Source organism: Bombina bombina, chromosome 2, assembly GCF_027579735.1.
Source record: "Bombina bombina isolate aBomBom1 chromosome 2, aBomBom1.pri, whole genome shotgun sequence".
NCBI lineage: Eukaryota > Metazoa > Chordata > Amphibia > Anura > Bombinatoridae > Bombina > Bombina bombina.
This window is the reverse complement of record NC_069500.1, coordinates 902,882,040-902,907,870: the sequence shown is the minus strand read 5'-3', so window position 1 is coordinate 902,907,870 and position 25,831 is coordinate 902,882,040. Positions and strand designations below refer to the sequence as shown.

General features: G+C 40.0%; 1 protein-coding gene across 2 annotated transcripts in view; it reads right to left on the bottom strand.

Annotated features, from left to right (window-relative positions):
- The window catches only part of RBPMS (RNA binding protein, mRNA processing factor), a 570,413-nt gene that overhangs the window by 210,556 nt on the left and 334,026 nt on the right, over positions 1-25,831 (bottom strand). For both annotated transcript variants that reach the window (XR_008400695.1, XM_053703279.1), the window contains exon 5: positions 789-939. Coding sequence is in view for 1 of the 2 variants with exons in the window: in XM_053703279.1 (XP_053559254.1) it covers positions 789-939 (151 nt within the window). In the remaining variant the exon portion in view is untranslated. The remainder of the gene's footprint in view (positions 1-788; positions 940-25,831) is intronic.

The window sequence follows — 25,831 nt, the reverse complement described above, 5'->3', positions numbered from 1 at the left end:
AGTCGCGGAAAGAAAGTGAGCGGTACACCTGTACCTGCCAGACTCGTAATACCAGCGGGCGTTAAAAAGCAGGGTTAGGACCCCTTAACGCTGCTTTTTAAACCTAACGCAGAACTCGTAATCTAGGCGAATGGTTGTTAAAGGACATAAAATTGAAGAAAGACCCCTCTAATATGTTAAATTGTACAGTTTCTTGCATTTAAGACCTGCAAAGACTGCAAACTACTGGGAGCTAATTGGTGATTGAAGGCAATGCACAAATAGCTATTGGTTTTGGCTCACCAGATGTGATTGGCTGGGTCCTTATAGTGCATTGCTGCTCTAGAGTTGATTTAAACCCTTTGCAGGTGTTAAATACACTGTTATATACAAGCTAAACACATCATGGCAAAAACATAATGACCAGTCACCAGCTAGGTCCTAGCTATGCGTCACTCCTTATCAGCCTACCTAAGTATGCTTTTCAACAAAAGATGCCAAGAAAACAAAGTAAATTTGCTAATAGGAGCAAATTAAAACGGGACATAAAATTGCATGCTCTTTCTGAATCTTGAGTTTCATGCCCCTTTAGTTAAAAAAAAAAAGTTTTGGAGAACAAATCACTGTTTAGTCACATGCTTTTTTTTCTCTGTGTGGTTAATCATTGATGGAGATGAAAGAGACAAAAGTAATTCTCTATTACCTCAGCCATCAACATTAAAAGAAAATAGACACTTGAAGAACCAGACAGTCTCTGAAATTTTGAGTTCCTTGTAAACGCAGTCATAAAACAGATGTAAGATACTCACATTGATCCCTAGAGATAAACTGAGGTATATTGTTAATCTGAGGTGAGCTAGGGTTTGGGGTACCGACTAGCTTGCTCTTGGCCATTTTTGTATTTGCTTTTGCAAACTCCAGTCGTAACGTCTGAGGAATTTCTGGATCAAAACGAATACCCTGAAAGCAGAAGAACAAAGCAATGAATATGCTACTACATAAGTGTGCATGCAACAGAAATACTGTAGTAAACCATTAGATATGGTAACTGCTAATAGTCATATATTAATATGAATTGTATATTTTATTGAGTCGATGTCAGAAGAATCTGCATCGTTCTATAGAATGAGAACAACACAAACAAGCACATGATTCAGTTAAATGCACATTAAGCAGTACAAGATTGTATTTTAAAATGTTAAATTACGTGCAGTTAAAATGCTTGGCAATATACTTTCATTATTTATTTTGCCCCCATTTCCTGTAATTTAACCATTTTGCTGCTAAGCCATTTTAACACTCAAGTGCTGAACCAATTTGAGCTTTGTTTGAAATGTAAACATTATTGTAAATCCAATTCTAGTGAGTGACCCACACAAATGATATATTGTTTTTCTTCAGCAGGCCCAGCAGATTCACAATATACTATTATTATATTTATATTTGATGACATGTGAGATATCTGCAGAAAAAAATGGTAAAAAAATAAAATATATATTTTTATTAAGATTTTAGTAAATAATATTGAAAATGGCTAGGGACCACTGCTGTTAATGTGATCACCTTATTAAAATGTCATTAATGGTAGCCACATGTGAAATAGGGGTCCATATGTGCTTTTGGGGGTTATAATATAGATTATTGAGGCCCCATTGTGCACTACAGAAATAAAAGCACGTTTTTCTTGCAAGGTGATCACTGTTACCACAGTGATCACCTGACTATACAGACAAAATTCATATTTTTTTGAAGAGAGGGACTTATCTACTAGTAAATAAACTTTATTTATAGAGTATAAAATGCCCCATTCTCAAACAAGTCCCCATATATTGTGTTTGAACTAAAAAACTTTTTCAAATATCTGCTTTGTTGTAATCTTTCCAATACAATTTAAAAGAGCAGGTGATTCTCTTTCAAATAAGGGGTCTTGGAGGTCTGTGACTAGTAAGGGAGCTAAGATCGAGGGGTTTGAACAGCAACCCATCATCCAGCTCCCTTACCTGTCTCACCCACACTGTGATGTCACCACACAGGCCTGCAGTGCAGCTGATCACAGCGATAGATTAGCGATTCATAACGGGTCATCATGCGCTCACAGGCAGCAGTTCACTTAACAATCCGTTCTCGTCATGTGCAGGCAAGCAGTCGACTCTGAAAATTGTTAATTGGTTGGGTGTTGCCTTCTTTAAACTTAAAGGGATACTAAAACCAATTTTTTTCTTTCATGATTCATATAGATCATGCAATTTTAAGCAACTTTCTAATTTACTCCTATTATTAATTTTTCTTCGTTCTCTTGCTATCTTTATTTGAAAAAGCAGGAATCTAAGCTAAGGAGCCGGCCCTTTTTTGGTTCAGACCCTGGATAGCGCTTGCTGATTTGTGGCTACATTTAGCCACCAACCAGCAAGTGCTACCCAGGTTCTGAACCAAAAATGGGCCGGCTGCTAAGCTTACATTCAAATTTTTAAATAAAGATGGCAAGAGAACAAAGAAAAATTGATAATAGGAGTAAGTTGTTTGAAATTGCATGCTCTATCTGAATCATGAAAGAAACAATTTGGGTTTAGTATCCCTTTAAGTTTCCCCCTTATCTATCTTTCTTGCTGAGAATAATTAGGGACAAATATGAAACAGGCCATTAACATGTGTGGAACATATGATTGTTAAAGAATTTATCTAACAGATTTTCTCAAAAGGTTTATACCATTGGAGAAAGACGATACCCAAAATACATTGGTTGGGACAGTTAAAAAATAAATAGATTTTTGTTTTGGATACTCTCACCCCCAATGGTCTGAACAGGAATTTTGAGCTGTGTCACTTTCTTACTTGATGTGTCGATATAGAAATTATATAACTGTTCTCGTGACATAATTATAACTGTACATTTGCTTACCTGTGTATATCTTTAATATATATTTTTATAGAAATTTTGTATGTATTTTGATTATTTTTCGGTATTTATGTTACCAATGGAAGATTAAGTTTGATATATTCATTATTATTTGCCCAGACTCATAAGAAATATATACAATTGCCCTCACTAAAGGTGGATCCACTAATAATTCCGCATTATTTGTTGGCTATTAAGAGTCGGATGTGAAGGAGCACAATTATCCTCAAAAAAGTCGTCATCAGATGTGAAAAGCAAGTCGGATATTGCACATATGTGGTGGTCATGAGGAAGAGTGGAGTTACCAGACACTACTTACATACAGACACGCTTTGGACTTTCCGAACTCGTGGTGATGCTATCTGTGATTTTGGAATAGATATGCACTTGCTTTACATTGCTATTGACTCATATCCATAGCGACTTTATTTTTGCCCGTACGATTTTATGTTTTGATAAGGTTTTAATAACTATATATTTTTTTATTCATACTGAGAATACTGATTGCCTGTACAGTATTAACACAGGCTTGCGCCACACATTGACCTATTTTTAGCTCTTGTCCACGTGAGTAATAAATTAGCATTGATTTATTCTACCGATATATAAATAACAGAATCCCGCTATTATTTTAATTTCTTTTTGAGGCACTAAGATATTATGACGTCCATTAAATTGCTTGTTTGGATATCCCCACTTGGGACTTATTTGTGCATACATATCCTTTATGTTGTCACATTTATATTACTATTTTATTAATCTTTGTGATATTGTTGGCACTTTTATTACTTTTATGTGTCAACTATTAGCACCACTGCACAACACTAGAAGGAACCAATCAACATACAATTCAACCTTTGATGTAATCGCTAAACCCCTGAAATCAATGAGCATTTTAGGACTGTGAATCACTATGGCAACTTTCCAATTTATGTCTATTATCAATTTTGCTTCAATCTCTTAGTATTCGTTGTTGAAGGAGCAGTAATGCACTACTGGGAGCAAGCTGAACACATCTGGAGAGTCAATGACAAGAGACGTGTGCAGCCACCAATCAGCAGCTAGCTCGCATTAATGCATTGCTACTCCTGAGCCTACCAAGGTATGCTTTTCAGCTAAGGATACCAAGAGAACAACATACATTAGATAATAGAAGTCAATGGAAAAGCTGTTTAAAATTACCGGCTCTATCTAAATCATGAAAAAAAAAGTTTCAGTTTTATGTCCATTAAAATATTATCGCTCTTGCATTTATAACTTTTAAGAAGTATTGTTGCAAACCCAGCTACATTATACAGCTGCTTCTAATGGTACTGAATTCTCTACTTTGTACTTGAAACACCACATTTAAATCCCTTATAGGGACATAAAACACCATGCAATTACAATACTTTTTGTAGTCTTGCAATAAATGAACCTACCAGCAGCTTTCAGTTTAACAGTTTTATGAATACATCAACACTTTATTTGCCATAATTGTTTTCCAACAGCCAAACTCCCCAAACGACTTGTCATATTTGGAGACGGCAAACTGAACTGAACACAGCTAGCCATGACCATTCTGAGGGTTAGTACTGAAAAACCTTGTCTGATCCCTTCTGCTGAGGCAAATTAGTGGCATATACATACAAAAGTTAGGTTTCTGCAATCTACAGTGTGCACTTTGAGACAATCTCCAGTTAAAAGGGACAGTCAACCCAAATTTACAAATAGGTCATTCCTATAAAGTTGCTAACGATTTTTAGTTTGCACTGTAGCCTAATTTATTAGCCTAAATCGTTTATAAGCATTACTACTTACTTGTTTCTTACTTGCTGTTTAAAATGCCCGCCTGCCCCCTCCCATATTTCGTCATCATGATCGTCAGGTTGTTCAGTGTCGAGCTCTAACTCGGCAAATTCTCGTCCTTCCATGCTCCTGTGTTTTTGCGCATGCGCATTGCGCCGCTAACACTGTAGGGGGAAGGAAGCAATGCGCATGCGCAAAACACAGGAGCATGGAAGGACGAGAATTTGCCGAGTTAGAGCTGGACACTGAACAACCTGATGATCATGATGACGAAATATGGGAGGGGACAGGCGGGCATTTTAAACAGCAAGAAAGAAACAAGTAAGTAGTAATACTTATAAACGATTTAGGCTAACAAATTAGGCTACAGTGCAAACTAAAAATTGTTAGCAACTTTATAGGAATTACCTATTTGAAAATTTGGGTTGACTGTCCCTTTAAAGTAAACGACCATTAAATACAGTCGAATTTTACAATAAACAACTGCATAATTAAAAGATAATCCAATAACACTTACTCTACATTTCAAATAAACTAGATTTTTTTCTGACAAAAATATATGTCATGTGGCAACCATCAGCCAATCACAGAGTAGTATACGTATAGGAATCCAAGCAGTAGTGCGCACTGTAATAGGCAAATGAAAGTTCGCAGCACAAAAATTCTCAAAAATGTATTTAATCAATTAAAAACATTGGAGATTCAGTACACAATAAAAACAAACAAGGTTGTGCAGTCAAGGTCTAACGCAGACGCGTATACGTATACGCTGGGAACTGTTGCACATGCTCAGTAGGAGCTTGGGCCTGCAAAATTATCTTACTTACACATAAGCAGTTTTCTGCCCGGGACCTATTTAGGGCTAGATTACAAGTAGAGCGCTAATTTATCGCGCCTGCAAACAGTCAAATTTGCTAAAAATAACCAGCTATTACAAGTGGCTGGTTATTGCTACCGCAAGCTCACGGTCAGCCCTCTGGTTAATTTTCTAAATGTCCCCTAATTGCCCCCAAAATACAGTGTAATGTTCATTTTTAAAAATAAAAAATAGTAGGAGTACATTGGTGAACCAAAAATAGGCCGGCTCCTAATCTTACTTACTTGCTTTTCAGATAAAGATAACAAGAGAACGAAGCCCCAATCTTAAATTATACAATCAGGTCACAATGTTAAAAATAGCAATTGATTGGATTACGGAAAAAGATTACTGCTCTTTCCCAAATATAGAGGATAACCTAATAAAGCCCTTCAAGTTAAAAGCCATCCTACACACGCCTATGGATAAAATGCCATTGCCGATATTAAATATTAAGGTGATAAGTAATGTGGTGTCAGCCTGGCAGAGGTTTTGCTCAGAGCTTAAAATTAATTTCAGGTTCTCCAAATTTCTCACTATTTTGGGACATCCAGAATTTGCACCAGGACTAAGTTATGGGATTTTTCATAACTGGCAAAGGAAAGGTATAGTGTATCTGGGGCAATTAATTGAGGAAGAGTCAGGATTATTCAAATCCTTTACACAGATACAGGAAGAATTTGACATCCCAAAACATCACCTCTTTGCGTTCTTGCAGGTTAGACATTTCTATAATCTCTCACTTCAGAAGTTTGCCGGTAACTTTCATCTAGGGATAATAGGAAGTGGTATTCAGATGTACCGCGCAGGGTATCATTCCATATCAATTTGGTATGGAATGATAATGAAAAATCTGGGTAAAGGCCATCTCGATTCCCTGCATACCAGATGGTTAAAAATAATCCCAGAGCTTGTAGATAAGAATGTAAACCAGAGTATTGATGTGGTTGGTTATAAGTTCACCTCCTGGAAAGAATCACATAGCTATTTGATAAATTTGGCTTATATTACTCCAACTCGTCTAGGTAAATGGGACAAGAAGTGTAAAGGGAATTGCTTTCACTGCTTGGCTCCACAGGCCGATATACTTCATTGTGTATGGCGTTGTCCGAAAATATATCAATTTTGGGAGAAGATATCATTTTGGCTAAATAGAGTTGTGAGCCAAGTGGTGATCTTTACACCAGTGAGTATCTTCTTTTTTATATTTGATAAGCGCTTTACATCAGAAGAATATGCACTAATTACCACGGCCATACAAATTGCGCGGTTATTAACTTTTCGCTATTGGAAAGCTAAGAAATACCCAACTATAGCAGAATTTGGCCAAAAAATTATTGACCAATTAATCATAGAGCAGATGAATTTGGAGCCCAATAATGAAAGAAAGGCCAGGAGGTTTTATTTAAAATGGAAGAATGTCATTAGACGGCAACCTGTGGAGTTGCAAGTAGAAATTTTGGGCCCCCTGCGAGAATCAGGTCTTGTATGCCTAGAAGAGTTATAAATTGTAGGATAGGCCCAGTTACGTTGCCAGAGAGGAATAAATAATATTCGAAGTTGGTAAAGGCATATGCCTTTCCCTTCCCCTTCCATCCCCTTTTTTTTTTTTTTCTTTCCCCTTCTCTGTGTCTTGTCTTGTCTTGTTTTGTCTTGTCGTGTCTTGTCTTGTTATGCTGTGTTTTGATTTCTGTTTTGCTATATAGGATAAAAAGTGGCAATTTTGGCACTTAGAGTATTCTGATTTGGTCTACGAGATAAGAGATGATTATTTCTTTTGCATTAGTTTGAGTAGTACAGACAACTATGTTAGTAAGAAAATATTATTGGTATATTCTTGATCTAGAACCTGTAAAGGTGATATAGATATTCTTGCTCTGTATTTTGGTTTTGTAACTGTTACTGCCTGTCTGACTGTAATATCTTTAGTTTTCTTTTCTGTTTAGTACCATAAGTTGACATGTCAATAAAAATAAATTTAAAAAAAACAAAACAAGAGAACGAAGAAAAATTGATAATAGGAGTAAATTAGAAAGTTGCTTAAAATTGCATGCTCTATCTGAATCATGAAAGATAAAATGTGGGTTTAGTGTCCCTTTTACACATAAGTAAATATAAATATATTCATATATATTTAAAATTGCTGCCCATTGCTGCTCGACTTACCCCCCTTTGCTGCCTATGAGGATCTCATTGGAGCCAATGGAAACACGCTCTATTGAGCACAAAGCTTCCATGCAAAAGACCAGCCCACAATAGCATGCGCTGGTATTATAAGTGGAGCACAAATATCACGCTTGCGAAAGCGCAATTTTGCACTCCACTCGTAATCTGGCCCTTAAGGGACACACCACTCAGCCAATTTTACTGACCACCCAGCTAAAATTGAAGCTAGTATTTTAAGCTAAAATTAGCTAATATTTAATATTTTCAAAGTTTGTTGCATAAATTATCATTAAACCAATTTTTGTTAATTAAATTAATTTGTGGTTAATTAATATTTATAAATAACAAAAATTAATAATTGCAAAGTATCACATTGCCCCCCCCCCATCCAGCTACTTCATAATCCCACCTGGCTGGCATAATTTTCTATGGAGAACACTACATAAGTAAACATTTTATATTACAATCCAAATGTGTTTCTTGTTCCGCATAAAGGCAAAAGCATGTAGCAGCTGTAAATGTACAATAAATAACCGCCTGATTGTTAGGGGTTGTGTAATTCTAGAAATAATGTCTGCATTGATTTTATAGTGAAGAAGGTCCTAACTAGGGTTATTTACACCTGGGTTCTGCTATCCAGTAAATGCCTACAAATCATTAAAACTGTACTATAGCTATAGTAGTATGAACTACTAGCTAGTGCACAGTGATTTCTTTTGTGTTCATGTTTTGCACGTGGGAGACATTCTTTTTTGATTTCCCTTATTTGAGATAGCCATAAAAAACAGAACAAGGATCACTTCTCCATACACTTCAAATGTGTAGCTCCAGAAGGAGTTCCTCAATCCAGGCTCTGATTTGAAGTAAAAATATAACGCTGCCTTCCACTAATGTGGATTAGTCTGCCCCGGCTAGCCTTCCTGTTCCCTCTACTGCAGTCCCTACTCAACCTGGCATCTCTTTTAGTGACAGTGATAGAGAAAGGGAGGGAGTAAGGACCGCAGTAGAGGGAACTGTAAGAGTGACAATCACTGCGAGTGAGTGGAGGTTTGGCCCAGACAGATATTTCCCCGGGGTCAGCAGAGCACAAGTTCTTCGCTCAAAACCCCTAAAACCCCCACATAATCTTTTCCTACCGCTTCCTACTGGCCCTACTCATCCGTGTTGCTGCCAACAAAATAAAACACTTCAAAATCTTCTGCGTGCAGCATCACTGCGGACCATCTTCCCCCGCAGGGACAGTCTCCTCAGTCTGGGGACTGTCCACTGAAAAAAAAGGAAAAGTCTGGTCACCTTATTTTTAGCATGCATCATGCATATTGAAAATCAATGTGTATATAAAATATGAAAAAACTTTTCATAAATGATTATAATTAAAATGGCTGAAGAAATTTTACTCAATATTTAAAAATGTATTTTAAAAAAGGGGCAATAAAACATAAAAAATAATAATATTTATTTATAGCATGTGATAGCACATACATAAAAATTACCTTTATTTATTTATTTTTTTGGCTCATGCTATTGAGCTCCGTTAATGTGCGCTACTGTGTCGAAACTATTTTTTCGATAGTTACTGGACTAGTGCGAATGCGCAAGAGACCCGGCTGTTTTTTTAGAGAAAAAACAGAATTTATGTTTACCTGATAAATTACTTTCTCCAACGGTGTGTCCGGTCCACGGCGTCATCCTTACTTGTGGGATATTCTCTTCCCCAACAGGAAATGGCAAAGAGCCCAGCAAAGCTGGTCACATGATCCCTCCTAGGCTCCGCCTACCCCAGTCATTCGACCGACGTTAAGGAGGAATATTTGCATAGGAGAAACCATATGGTACCGTGGTGACTGTAGTTAAAGAAAATAAATTATCAGACCTGATTAAAAAAAAACCAGGGCGGGCCGTGGACCGGACACACCCTTGGAGAAAGTAATTTATCAGGTAAACATAAATTCTGTTTTCTCCAACATAGGTGTGTCCGGTCCACGGCGTCATCCTTACTTGTGGGAACCAATACCAAAGCTTTAGGACACGGATGAAGGGAGGGAGCAAATCAGGTCACCTAAATGGAAGGCACCACGGTTTGCAAAACCTTTCTCCCAAAAATAGCCTCAGAAGAAGCAAAAGTATCAAACTTGTAAAATTTGGTAAAAGTGTGCAGTGAAGACCAAGTCGCTGCCCTACATATCTGATCAACAGAAGCCTCGTTCTTGAAGGCCCATGTGGAAGCCACAGCCCTAGTGGAATGAGCTGTGATTCTTTCGGGAGGCTGCCGTCCGGCAGTCTCGTAAGCCAATCTGATGATGCTTTTAATCCAAAAAGAGAGAGAGGTAGAAGTTGCTTTTTGACCTCTCCTTTTACCGGAATAAACAACAAACAAGGAAGATGTTTGTCTAAAATCCTTTGTAGCATCTAAATAGAATTTTAGAGCGCGAACAACAACCAAATTGTGCAACAAACGTTCCTTCTTTGAAACTGGTTTCGGACACAGAGAAGGTACGATAATCTCCTGGTTAATGTTTTTGTTAGAAACAACTTTTGGAAGAAAACCAGGTTTAGTACGTAAAACCACCTTATCTGCATGGAACACCAGATAAGGAGGAGAACACTGCAGAGCAGATAATTCTGAAACTCTTCTAGCAGAAGAAATTGCAACTAAAAACAAAACTTTCCAAGATAATAACTTAATATCAACGGAATGTAAGGGTTCAAACGGAACCCCCTGAAGAACTGAAAGAACTAAATTGAGACTCCAAGGAGGAGTCAAAGGTTTGTAAACAGGCTTGATTCTAACCAGAGCCTGAACAAAGGCTTGAACATCTGGCACAGCTGCCAGCTTTTTGTGAAGTAACACAGACAAGGCAGAAATCTGTCCCTTCAGGGAACTTGCAGATAATCCTTTTTCCAATCCTTCTTGAAGGAAGGATAGAATCTTAGGAATCTTAACCTTGTCCCAAGGGAATCCTTTAGATTCACACCAACAGATATATTTTTTCCAAATTTTGTGGTAAATCTTTCTAGTTACAGGCTTTCTGGCCTGAACAAGAGTATCGATAACAGAATCTGAGAACCCTCGCTTCGATAAGATCAAGCGTTCAATCTCCAAGCAGTCAGCTGGAGTGAAACCAGGTTCGGATGTTCGAACGGACCCTGAACAAGAAGGTCTCGTCTCAAAGGTAGCTTCCAAGGTGGAGCCGATGACATATTCACCAGATCTGCATACCAAGTCCTGCGTGGCCACGCAGGAGCTATCAAGATCACCGACGCCCTCTCCTGATTGATCCTGGCTACCAGCCTGGGGATGAGAGGAAACGGCGGGAACACATAAGCTAGTTTGAAGGTCCAAGGTGCTACTAGTGCATCCACTAGAGCCGCCTTGGGATCCCTGGATCTGGACCCGTAGCAAGGAACTTTGAAGTTCTGACGAGAGGCCATCAGATCCATGTCTGGAATGCCCCACAGCTGAGTGACTTGGGCAAAGATTTCCGGATGGAGTTCCCACTCCCCCGGATGCAATGTCTGACGACTCAGAAAATCCGCTTCCCAATTTTCCACTCCTGGGATGTGGATAGCGGACAGGTGGCAGGAGTGAGACTCCGCCCATAGAATGATTTTGGTCACTTCTTCCATCGCTAGGGAACTCCTTGTTCCCCCCTGATGGTTGATGTACGCAACAGTTGTCATGTTGTCTGATTGAAACCGTATGAACTTGGCCCTCGCTAGCTGAGGCCAAGCCTTGAGAGCATTGAATATCGCTCTCAGTTCCAGAATATTTATCGGTAGAAGAGATTCTTCCCGAGACCAAAGACCCTGAGCTTTCAGGGATCCCCAGACCGCGCCCCAGCCCATCAGACTGGCGTCGGTCGTGACAATGACCCACTCTGGTCTGCGGAATGTCATCCCTTGTGACAGGTTGTCCAGGGACAGCCACCAACGGAGTGAGTCTCTGGTCCTCTGATTTACTTGTATCTTCGGAGACAAGTCTGTATAATCCCCATTCCACTGACTGAGCATGCACAGTTGTAATGGTCTTAGATGAATGCGCGCAAAAGGAACTATGTCCATTGCCGCTACCATCAACCCGATCACTTCCATGCACTGAGCTATGGAAGGAAGAGGAACGGAATGAAGTATCCGACAAGAGTCTAGAAGCTTTGTTTTTCTGGCCTCTGTCAGAAATATCCTCATTTCTAAGGAGTCTATTATTGTTCCCAAGAAGGGAACCCTTGTTGACGGAGATAGAGAACTCTTTTCCACGTTCACTTTCCATCCGTGAGATCTGAGAAAGGCCAGGACTATGTCCGTGTGAGCCTTTGCTTGAGGAAGGGACGACGCTTGAATCAGAATGTCGTCCAAGTAAGGTACTACAGCAATGCCCCTTGGTCTTAGCACAGCTAGAAGGGACCCTAGTACCTTTGTGAAAATCCTTGGAGCAGTGGCTAATCCGAAAGGAAGCGCCACGAACTGGTAATGCTTGTCCAGGAATGCGAACCTTAGGAACCGATGATGTTCCTTGTGGATAGGAATATGTAGATACGCATCCTTTAAATCCACCGTGGTCATGAATTGACCTTCCTGGATGGAAGGAAGAATAGTTCGAATGGTTTCCATCTTGAACGATGGAACCTTGAGAAACTTGTTTAAGATCTTGAGATCTAAGATTGGTCTGAACGTTCCCTCTTTTTTGGGAACTATGAACAGATTGGAGTAGAACCCCATCCCTTGTTCTCTTAATGGAACAGGATGAATCACTCCCATTTTTAACAGGTCTTCTACACAATGTAAGAATGCCTGTCTTTTTATGTGGTCTGAAGACAACTGAGACCTGTGGAACCTCCCCCTTGGGGGAAGCCCCTTGAATTCCAGAAGATAACCTTGGGAGACTATTTCTAGCGCCCAAGGATCCAGAACATCTCTTGCCCAAGCCTGAGCGAAGAGAGAGAGTCTGCCCCCCACCAGATCCGGTCCCGGATCGGGGGCCAACATTTCATGCTGTCTTGGTAGCAGTGGCAGGTTTCTTGGCCTGCTTTCCCTTGTTCCAGCCTTGCATTGGTCTCCAAGCTGGCTTGGCTTGAGAAGTATTACCCTCTTGCTTAGAGGACGTAGCACTTTGGGCTGGTCCGTTTCTACGAAAGGGACGAAAATTAGGTTTATTTTTTGCCTTGAAAGGCCGATCCTGAGGAAGGGCGTGGCCCTTACCCCCAGTGATATCAGAGATAATCTCTTTCAAGTCAGGGCCAAACAGCGTTTTCCCCTTGAAAGGAATGTTAAGTAGCTTGTTCTTGGAAGACGCATCAGCCGACCAAGATTTCAACCAAAGCGCTCTGCGCGCCACAATAGCAAACCCAGAATTCTTAGCCGCTAACCTAGCCAATTGCAAAGTGGCGTCTAGGGTAAAAGAATTAGCCAATTTGAGAGCATTGATTCTGTCCATAATCTCCTCATAAGGAGGAGAATCACTATCGACCGCCTTTATCAGCTCATCGAACCAGAAACATGCGGCTGTAGCGACAGGGACAACGCATGAAATTGGTTGTAGAAGGTAACCCTGCTGAACAAACATCTTTTTAAGCAAACCTTCTAATTTTTTATCCATAGGATCTTTGAAAGCACAACTATCCTCTATGGGTATAGTGGTGCGTTTGTTTAAAGTGGAAACCGCTCCCTCGACCTTGGGGACTGTCTGCCATAAGTCCTTTCTGGGGTCGACCATAGGAAACAATTTTTTAAATATGGGGGGAGGGACGAAAGGAATACCGGGCCTTTCCCATTCTTTATTAACAATGTCCGCCACCCGCTTGGGTATAGGAAAAGCTTCTGGGAGCCCCGGCACCTCTAGGAACTTGTCCATTTTACATAGTTTCTCTGGGATGACCAACTTGTCACAATCATCCAGAGTGGATAATACCTCCTTAAGCAGAATGCGGAGATGTTCCAACTTAAATTTAAATGTAATCACATCAGGTTCAGCTTGTTGAGAAATGTTCCCTGAATCAGTAATTTCTCCCTCAGACAAAACCTCCCTGGCCCCATCAGACTGGGTTAGGGGCCCTTCAGAAACATTATTATCAGCGTCGTCATGCTCTTCAGTATCTAAAACAGAGCAGTCGCGCTTACGCTGATAAGTGTTCATTTTGGCTAAAATGTTTTTGACAGAATTATCCATTACAGCCGTTAATTGTTGCATAGTAAGCAGTATTGGCGCGCTAGATGTACTAGGGGCCTCCTGAGTGGGCAAGACTCGTGTAGACGAAGGAGGGAATGATGCAGTACCATGCTTACTCCCCTCACTTGAGGAATCATCTTGGGCATCATTGTCATTGTCACATAAATCACATTTATTTAAATGAATAGGAATTCTGGCTTCCCCACATTCAGAACACAGTCTATCTGGTAGTTCAGACATGTTAAACAGGCATAAACTTGATAACAAAGTACAAAAAACGTTTTAAAATAAAACCGTTACTGTCACTTTAAATTTTAAACTGAACACACTTTATTACTGCAATTGCGAAAAAACATGAAGGAATTGTTCAAAATTCACCAAATTTTCACCACAGTGTCTTAAAGCCTTAAAAGTATTGCACATCAAATTTGGAAGCTTTAACCCTTAAAATAACGGAACCGGAGCCGTTTTGAACTTTAACCCCTTTACAGTCCCTGGTATCTGCTTTGCTGAGACCCAACCAAGCCCAAAGGGGAATACGATACCAAATGACGCCTTCAGAAAGTCTTTTCTAAGTATCAGAGCTCCTCTCACATGCGACTGCATGCCATGCCTCTCAAAAACAAGTGCGCAACACCGGCGCGAAAATGAGGCTCTGCCTATGCTTTGGGAAAGCCCCTAAAGAATAAGGTGTCTAAAACAGTGCCTGCCGATATTATTATATCAAAATACCCAAATAAAATGATTCCTCAAGGCTAAATATGTGTTAATAATGAATCGATTTAGCCCAGAAAAAGTCTACAGTCTTAATAAGCCCTTGTGAAGCCCTTATTTACGATCGTAATAAACATGGCTTACCGGATCCCATAGGGAAAATGACAGCTTCCAGCATTACATCGTCTTGTTAGAATGTGTCATACCTCAAGCAGCAAGAGACTGCTCACTGTTCCCCCAACTGAAGTTAATTGCTCTCAACAGTCCTGTGTGGAACAGCCATGGATTTTAGTGACGGTTGCTAAAATCATTTTCCTCATACAAACAGAAATCTTCATCTCTTTTCTGTTTCTGAGTAAATAGTACATACCAGCACTATTTCAAAATAGCAAACTCTTGATTGAATAATAAAAACTACAGTTAAACACTAAAAAACTCTAAGCCATCTCCGTGGAGATGTTGCCTGTACAACGGCAAAGAGAATGACTGGGGTAGGCGGAGCCTAGGAGGGATCATGTGACCAGCTTTGCTGGGCTCTTTGCCATTTCCTGTTGGGGAAGAGAATATCCCACAAGTAAGGATGACGCCGTGGACCGGACACACCTATGTTGGAGAAACGGCACGCATCCATAATAACCCAATGGCGTGACCGATTAATAGAGATAAGTGGATGAGGTAGGGACAGGGAGAAGCAGATTCAGTGAGGGGCAGTCATAAGAAGAGTCACTGAGAAATTTTCAAAAAGAGAATATAAATACATTTTAAAATTAAAATGTTATTAAAATCTAGGTATTTTAAAGATACATTTTTTAGTAGATAAGGTTTTTTATGTTTACTTTCCCTTTAACAGAGATATCTTAGGAACATATTTATAAATTAAAGGGACAATGAAGTCAAAATTAGATTTTCATGATTCAGATAGAGCAAACAATTTTAAACAAATTTACAATTCACTTCCGCTATCTAAATATGCACAATCTTTTTATATGCACACTTTCTGAGGCAGCAGCTCCTACTGAACATGTGCACGATATACATATATGCAATTAGTGATTTGCTGATGCCTGTCACATGATGCATTAGGAAGGAAATGTAACTGAGGCAACAGATCCTATTGAGCATGTGCAAGATACACATATATGCATTTAGTGATTTGCTGATGTCTGTCACATGATGCATTAGGAAGGAAATGTAACTAATGGCATTTGTCAGAAAAAAAAATCTACTACTCATTTAAAATTCAAAGTTTGCATTGTGTTTTTATTAGGCATTAACTGTTTATGCTAGTCTAGTGTAATTCTGGGAATCTTTAATAAAAGTCCTTTAATATGTAACATTAAGCATATAAATATAACATTTAATGGCATTCATAAAAGCAGGGTCATCTAATTTACTACTTTGGTCTGGAAAATATATACAGTACCCTCCACTAATATTGGCACCCTTGGTAAATATGAGCAAAGAAGGTTGTGAAAATTTGTCTTTATTGGTTAACCTTTTGATCTTTTGTTCAAAAAAATACACAAACATACTCTGTTCTCATAGATATCAAACAATTGCAAACACAACACAGGTTTATCCATAAAAAAAATAATCTTTTGTTAAATATATATGTGGCACAATTATTGGCACCCCTATGAATTCATATGAGAAAAATATATTTTACGTATATTCTCATTGATATTTTACATTTTATAATACACCTGGGTGACTAGGAACAGAAAATTGTTCAACCATGACTTCCTGTTTCACAGGGGTATAAATATGAGGTAACACATAGGTCAAATTCCCTTAGTCATTCATCACAATCGGTACGATCAAGGGATATAGCTGTGATGTGCAGCAAAAGGTTGTTGAGCTTCACAAAATGGGAAGTGGCTAGCAAAATAGCAAAAGCTTTAAAAATGACCATTTACACCATGAGGGCAATAATTAAGAAGTTCCAGTCAACTGGGAATGTTAAGAATCAACATGGAAGAGGACGTGTGTGTATATTGTCTCAACTCACTGTGAAGAGGATGGTTCGAGTGGCCAAAATATCTCTAATGATCACAACTGGACAATTGAAGAAGTTATTTGCGTCTTGGTGTCAGAAAGTCTCCAAAACTACAAATCCAGTGTAAGCTATTTCACCACAAGTTGTTTACAAGAGGTAAGCAAACTTAGTACCCAAACAGGACCAGCCTGTTGTCAAGGATACAAAATGTCTGATATAACCGCAAAAGAACAGAGTGAACAAGTACCCAACCAGGACCTGCTGACCAGGGTACAACCGAACTGTTCAAAGGCTAACTAAAGGTTCTGAACCCTAGCAGGGCGAGACTAAACAAACAGACAAATAAGCTTGGAGGCTTAAACATTGTCTCAAAATAAAAAAAATGTTTTACTTCCGCCAGAAGTAACAACCATCGCGACCATAAAAATCGCTAGGATCACAATCCCAGAGAAGAAAAAAGATTCATAAAAGGAAAAATCTACAAGAGTCTCGAGCTCTGGAAAAAAAAGGAACACTTCCTGACCAGATCAAAAGAAAGTAGGCAGCACCCGCAGGTGAACGCCAAAGAGGATAGAAACTAACAGGGCCAGCCTGTCAGAGACCTAATTCCTCAAGAGCTCAGAACTGGGATTAGATACACAAAAGACAATCAGGAGTAGGATCCACCTTCCTCCACTCGTCTAGCGCTGTTCGTAATCAGAATCAGAAGACTTAGGATCGGGAGGCAAATAAAGACTGAAAACCTCCAAAGCCTCCAATACCTGCCTCAGCAGTACACACAGGCGCGTCAGTCTGACTCTAAAGGCAAAATCCATCTCCGACGGCGAGGATTCAATGTCCCCAAAGGAAGAAAAGAGCACTCTATTACGGCATACGGAACATAATTGATTGGGTTGGATTACCCAGGCCACCATACAATCTAAGCAGGAAACAGAATCTGAATCCGAGATATCCTCCTCAGAAAAATCAGAATCCTTCATAACTTGCATTTATTTTTGTTCTTTTGCATATCTTCCATTTTTCTAATTTGGCACTGTGTAACATATCTGTTTTTTGAAAAAAACATAATTTATGCTTACCTGATAAATTTATTTCTCATGTAGTGTATTCAGTCCACGGGTCATCCATTACTTATGGGATTATATCTCCTTCCCAACAGGAAGTTGCAAGAGGATCACCCAAGCAGAGCTGCTATATAGCTCCTCCCCTCACATGTCATATCCAGTCATTCGACCGAAACAAGACAAGAAAGGAGAAACCATAGGGTGCAGTGGTGACTGGAGTTTTAATAAAAATTTAAATCTGCCTTAAAAGACAGGGTGGGCCGTGGACTGAATACACTACAAGAGAAATAAATTTATCAGGTAAGCATAAATTATGTTTTCTCTTGTTAAGTGTATTCAGTCCACGGGTCATCCATTACTTATGGGATACCAATACCAAAGCTAAAGTACACGGATGATGGGAGGGACAAGGCAGGAAATTTAAACGGAAGGAACCACTGCCTGTAGAACCTTTCTCCCAAAAACAGCCTCCGAAGAAGCAAAAGTGTCAAATTTGTAAAATTTTGAAAAAGTGTGAAGTGAAGACCAAGTTGCAGCCTTGCAAATCTGTTCAACAGAGGCCTCATTCTTAAAGGCCCAGGTGGAAGCCACAGCTCTAGTGGAATGAGCTGTAATTCTTTCAGGAGGCTGCTGTCCAGCAGTCTCATAGGCTAAACGTATTATGCTACGAAGCCAAAAGGAGAGAGAGGTAGTCGAAACTTTTTGACCTCTCCTCTGTCCAGAGTAAACGACAAACAGGGAAGGAGTTTGACGAAAATCTTTAGTTGCCTGCAAATAGAACTTCAGGGCACGGACTACGTCCAGATTATGCAAAAGTCGTTCCTTCTTTGAAGAAGGGTTAGGACACAATGATGGAACAACAATCTCTTGATTGATATTCCTGTTAGAAACTACCTTAGGTAAGAACCCAGGTTTAGTACGCAGAACTACCTTGTCTGAATGGAAAATCAGATAAGGAGAATCACAATGTAAGGCCGATAACTCAGAGACTCTTCGAGCCGAGGAAATAGCCATCAAAAACAGAACTTTCCAAGATAAAAGCTTAAAATCAATGGAATGAAGGGGTTCAAACGGAACCCCTTGAAGAACTTTAAGAAACAAATTTAAGCTCCACGGAGGAGCAACAGTCTTAAAACACAGGCTTAATCCTAGCCAAAGCCTGACAAAAAGCCTGGACGTCTGGAACTTCTGCCAGACGTTTATGTAAGAGAATAGACAGAGCAGAAATCTGTCCCTTTAACGAACTAGCAGATAAACCCTTTTCTAAACCTTCTTGTAGAAAAGACAATATCCTAGGAATCCTAATCTTACTCCATGAGTAACCCTTGGATAAATATTTACGCCATATCTTATGGTAAATTTTCCTGGTAACAGGCTTCCGTGCCTGTATTAAGGTATCAATAACTGACTCCGAGAAGCCACGCTTTGATAGAATCAAGCGTTCAATCTCCATGCAGTCAGCCTCAGAGAAATTAGATTTGGATGTTTGAAAGGGCCTTGTATTAGAAGGTCCTGCCTCAGAGGTAGAAACCACGGTGGACAAGACGACATGTCCACTAGGTCTGCATACCAGGTCCTGCGTGGCCACGCAGGCGCTATCAGAATCACTGATGCTCTCTCCTGTTTGATCTTGGCAATCAGTCGAGGAAGCATCGGAAATGGTGGAAACACATAAGCCATGTTGAAGACCCAAGGGGCTGTCAGGGCATCTATCAGCGCCGCTCCCGGGTCCCTGGACCTGGATCCGTAACAAGGAAGCTTGGCGTTCTGGCGAGACGCCATGAGATCCAGATCTGGATTGCCCCAACGATGAGTCAGTTGAGCGAAGACCTCCGGATGAAGTTCCCACTCCCCCGGATGAAAAGTCTGGCGACTTAGAAAATCCGCCTCCCAGTTCTCCACGCCTGGGATGTAGATCGCTGACAGGTGGCAAGAGTGAGACTCTGCCCAGCGAATTATCTTTGAGACTTCCAACATCGCTAGGGAACTCCTGGTTCCCCCTTGATGGTTGATGTAAGCCACAGTCGTGATGTTGTCCGACTGAAATCTGATGAACCTCAGTGTTGCTAACTGAGGCCAAGCTAGAAGAGCATTGAGTATTGCTCTCAACTCCAGAATATTTATTGGGAGGAGTTTCTCCTCCTGAGTCCATAATCCCTGAGCCTTCAGGGAGTTCCAGACTGCGCCCCAACCTAGAAGGCTGGCATCTGTTGTTACAATCGTCCAATCTGGCCTGCGAAAGGTCATACCCTTGGACAGATGGACCCGAGAAAGCCACTAGAGAAGAGAATCTCTGGTCTCTTGGTCCAGATTTAGCAGAGGCGACAAATCTGAGTAATCCCCATTCCACTGACTTAGCATGCATAATTGCAGCGGTCTGAGATGCAGGCGCGCAAATGGCACTATGTCCATTGCCACTACCATTAAGCCGATTACTTCCATGCACTGAGCCACTGACGGGCGTGGAATGGAATGAAGGACACGGCAAGCATTTAGAAGCCTTGATAACCTGGACTCCATCAGGTAAATTTTCATCTCTACAGAATCTATAAGAGTCCCTAGAAAGGAGACTCTTGTGAGTGGTGATAGAGAACTCTTTTCCAAGTTCACTTTCCACCCATGCGACCTCAGAAATGCCAGAACTATCTCTGTATGAGACTTGGCCATTTGAAAGCTTGACGCCTGTATCAGGATGTCGTCTAGATACGGAGCCACCGCTATGCCTCGCGGTCTTAGAACCGCCAGAAGTGAGCCCAGAACCTTTGTAAAGATTCTCGGGGCCGTAGCCAACCCGAAGGGAAAGCTACAAACTGGTAATGCCTGTCTAGAAAGGCAAATCTTAGGTACCGTTAATGATCTTTGTGAATCGGTATATGAAGGTAGGCATCCTTTAAGTCTACCGTGGTCATGTATTGACCCTCTTGGATCATGGGTAGGATGGTTCGAATAGTTTCCATTTTGAATGATGGAACTCTTAGGAATATGTTTAAGATTTTTAGGTCCAAGATTGGTCTGAAGGTTCCCTCTTTCTTGGGAACCACAAACAGATTTGAGTAAAACCCTTGCCCTTGTTCCGTCCGCGGAACTGGGTGGATCACCCCCATTACTAAGAGGTCTTGCACACAGCGTAGAAATGCCTCTTTCTTTATTTGGTTTGCTGATAACCTTGAAAGATGAAATCTCCCTTGTGGAGGAGATGCTTTGAAGTCCAGAAGATATCCCTGAGATATGATCTCTAACGCCCAGGGATCCTGGACATCTCTAGCCCAAGCCTGGGCGAAGAGAGATAGTCTGCCCCCCACTAGATCCGTTTCCGGATAGGGGGCCCTCTCTTCATGCTGTCTTAGGGGCAGAAGTAGGCTTTCTGGCCTGCTTGCCCTTGTTCCAGGGCTGGTTAGCTTTCCAGCCCTGTCTGTAACGAGCAACAGGTCCTTCCTGTTTTGGAGCGGAGGAAGTTGATGCTGCTCCTGCCTTGAAGTTACGAAAGGCACGAAAATTAGACTGTTTGGCCTTTGATTTGGCCCTGTCCTGAGGAAGAGTATGACCCTTACCTCCAGTAATGTCAGCAATAATTTCTTTCAAGCCGGGCCCGAATAAGGTCTGCCCTTTGAAAGGAATATTAAGCAATTTAGATTTAGAAGTCACGTCAGCTGACCAGGATTTAAGCCATAGCGCTCTGCGCGCCTGGATGGCGAATCCGGAGTTCTTAGCCGTTAGTTTGGTTAAATGTACAACGGCATCAGAAACAAATGCATTAGCTAGCTTAAGTGCTTTAAGCTTGGCCATAATCTCATCCAATGGAGCTGTGCGAATGGCCTCTTCCAGAGACTCAAACCAGAATGCCGCAGCAGCAGTGACAGGCGCAATGCATGCAAGGGGCTGTAAGATAAAACCTTGTTGGACAAACATTTTCTTAAGATAACCTTCTAATTTTTTATCCATTGGATCCGAAAAAGCACAACTATCCTCCACCGGGATAGTGGTACGTTTAGCTAAAGTAGAAACTGCTCCCTCCACCTTAGGGACCGTCTGCCATAATTCTCGTGTGGTGGCGTCTATTGGGAACATTTTTCTAAATATCGGAGGTGGGGAAAAGGGCACACCGGGTCTATCCCACTCCTTGCTAATAATTTCTGTAAGCCTTTTAGGTATAGGAAAAACGTCAGTACACACCGGTACCGCAAAATATCTATCCAACCTACATACTTTCTCTGGAATTGCAACCGTGTTACAATCATTCAGAGTCGCTAATACCTCCCCTAGCAATACGCGTAGGTTCTCAAGCTTAAATTTAAAATTAGAAATCTCTGAATCTGGTCTCCCTGGATCAGATCCGTCACCCACAGAATGAAGCTCTCCGTCCTCATGTTCTGCAAATTGTGACGCAGTATCAGACATGGCTCTCACATCATCAGCGCGCTCTGTCCTTAACCCAGAGCTATCGCGCTTGCCTCTTAATTCAGGTAATTTAGATAATACCTCTGTCATAACAGCAGCCATGTCTTGCAAAGTGATTTGTATGGGCCTCTCTGATGTACTTGGCGCCACAATATCACGCGCCTCCTGAGCGGGAGGCGAAGGTACTGACACGTGAGGAGAGTTAGCCGGCATAACTTCCCCCTCGTTGTCTGGTGATAATTTCTTTACAGATATAGATTGACTTTTATTCAAAGTGACATCAATACATTTAGTACACATATTTCTATGGGGCTCCACATTGGCCTTTAAACATAGTGAACAAACAGATTCATCTGTGTCAGACATGTTTAAACAGACTCGCAATGAGACTAGCAAGCTTGGAAAATCCTTTCAAATAAATTTACAAGCAATATAAAAAACGCTACTGCGCCTTTAAGAAGCACAAAAAATCGTCACAGTTGAAATAACAATGAACCAAATCAGTTATAGCAACCAAATTTTCACAGTAAATGTATTAAGTTAGCAAAGTATTGCACCCACTAGCAAATGGATTATTAACCCCTTAATACCCAAAAACGGATAATCAATTTAACAATTAACGTTTTTATCACAGTCAAACACACTGTCACAGGTCTGCTGTGACTGATTACCTCCCTCAAAATGACTTTTGAAGACCCCTGAGCTCTCTAGAGACGTCCTGGATCAAGGAGGAAGAAGCAGGAAGACTGAAACTGAATTTTTACTGCGCAAAAAAGCGCTAAAATAGGCTCCTCCCACTCCTATTACAACAGTGGGAAACCTCAGTTAACCGTTTCTATGTAGAAATAATCAACAGCCATGTGGAAAATCATGCCCCAAAAGATTTATCACCAAAGTACCTCACAAAAAACGAATAACATGCCAGTAAACGTTTTAAACATACACTTTAAAAGTTAGGTAGTGTTATTAATAAGCCTGCTACCAGTCGCTTCTACTGCAGTTAAGGCTTATACAATACTTCAGTATTAACAGTATTTTCTTAGTCAAATTCCATTCCTTAGAAAATTACTTATTATACATACATTCATCAGCCTGATACCAGTCGCTGCTGCATTTAAGGCTGTACTTACATTACATCGGTATCAGCAGTATTTTCTTAGTCAATTCCATTCCTTAGAAAAATAATTTACTGCACATACCTTGTTTGCAGGATTCCCCACACGCTATTCCCTTTCTGAAAGTTACCCCACTCCTCAGAATGTGCGAGAACAGCCAGTGGATCTTAGTTACTTCTGCAAAGATCATAGAAAACGCAGGCAGATTCTTCTTCCAAATACTGCCTGAGAGCAAACAGCACACTCCGGTGCCATTTAAAATAACAAACTTTTGATTGAAGAAATAAACTAAGTATAAAAAACACCACAGACCTCTCACAACGTCCTATCTAGTTGAGTTGCAAGAGAATGACTGGGTATGACATGTGAGGGGAGGAGCTATATAGCAGCTCGCTTGGGTGATCCTCTTGCAACTTCCTGTTGGGAAGGAGATATAATCCCATAAGTAATGGATGACCCGTGGACTGAATACACTTAACAAGAGAAATATGAATCTATTCCTGTCTTTGGGCTCTAGTATCTGAATTCACACTCTGTAGAGATAAGGATAAGGTCACATTACCTAGTTAGTTACCTACCTTAGTTGTGTGAGTTATTGGGTTCCCAAGACACCCTTATTCAAAACTCTTGGTGGTGGCAGCAAAGTAAGCTGGGGTAGTGGAGGCAGGATTTGGGGATTAATTTGGTGTCTCTTTAGGTCGTTGTAGAGGTATAGGTGTAAGGGAACAAGAGGCTGAGTCCTATTAACCACTTCATGCCCACTCTCCTCATAGTCACGGTTGCCGTCACATACACGCATATATACACACATATTTACACATACACACAAACTCATACACACATATACATACACGTTTATACACACACTCATATACACATATTTACACACATACATACACATTTATGCACATGCACACACAAACTCATACACACATATACATACACGTTTATACACACATAAATACACACTCATATACACATATTTACACACATACATACACATTTATGCACATGCACACACATACATACACACTCATACACACATATTTAGACACACACACACATTTAAACACATATACATACACACACTCAAACACACATATTCCCCACACATACACATAGTAAAGTTTAAGGAATTAGTGCCCAGTATCTAAAAAATACTCTTAAAAACAGGGACACTTTAATTCAATAAACTTTAGAAAAACGCTTTTTTTTTTAAAAAAAAATCCATTTTGTTATGGTAAACAAACCGCCGATTCCCCGCCCGCATCTCATTCTGTATTTTGCAGATCGATGACGAATCCAGCTTCCTCCAATCGTTGCATGCCCCCATTGGCGTCCAGCTCGTGGTGCACGTAACGATTGGAGGTAGCCGGATTCGTCATCCATCTGCAAAATACAGAAGGAGATGCTGGCGGAGGATCGGCGGTCTGTTTACAGTAATTCAATAGTATTTTTTTATTTTTTTAAAGCGTTTGTAAAGTTTAATGAATTAAAGTGCCCCTGTTTTTAAGAGTATTTTAGATACTTTTACACTAATTCCTTAAACTTTACAATCACTTTAAAGTTATTTAAATCAATAAAATTAGAGTAAAACAGTAGAAAATTAAATTAAATTAATTTTGGTCATCTGTAGATGATTTGCAAACTTGTGTTAATTTCCTGAAACCCATTTATTTATGGGACACCACATTCTATGACATTGTAAAATGTGCAAATTAGTGCACACCATGGAACATTTTTCAAAGTTGGCAGGTCTGGAGCTTATAATCTGTTTTTATTTCATGCACTGTAGTTGCCACAAACTACCCTTAAGTCCTTCCTTACAGTAATGAAAAAACATTTTCAGGAAAAAAAATATTTATCTTTTAAGATATCTGCATGCAATTTGTTAATTTCATTTTTGGATGTGCTCTAGTATTTTATTGTTTTTTGTTGTTGTTTTAAAGTGACGGTCAACTCTAAATTTGTTATTGTTTAAAAGGATAGATAATCCCTTTATTACCCATTCCCCAGTTTTGCATAACCAACACAGTTATATTAAAGGGACACTGAACCCAAATTTTTTCTATCGCGATTCAGATAGAGCATGCAATTTTAAGCAACTTTCTAATTTACTCCTATTATCAAATTATTTTCATTCTCTTGGTATCTTTATTTGAAATGCACGAATGTAAATTTAGATGCCGGACCATTTTTGGTGAACACACTGTGTTGTTCTTGCTGATTGGTGGGTATATTCACCTAACAATAAACAAGTGCTTTCCATGGTCTGAACCAAAAAAAAAAGCTTAGATGCCTTCTTTTTCAAATAAAGAAAGCAAGAGAACGAAGAAAAATTGATAATAGGAGTAAATTAGAAAGTAGTTTAAAATTGCATGCTCTATCTGAATCAAAAAAAGAAAAAAATTGGGTTCAGTGTCCCTTTAATATACTTTTATACCTCTCTGATTACCTTGTATCTAAAACTCTTCTGACAGCCCCCTGATTACATGGCTATTTATTTATTAATTATCTATTGACTTGCATTTTAGCCAATTAGTGCAGTGTCATGCATAACTCCACGGGAGAGAGCACAATGTTATCTATATGGCCCACAGTCTCTTGTTGTGAAAAGCTAATAAAAAAGCATGTGATTAAGAGGCTGTCTGTAGTGGCTTAGAAACAGGCAGAAATTAAAAGGGTTTAAATGTTAT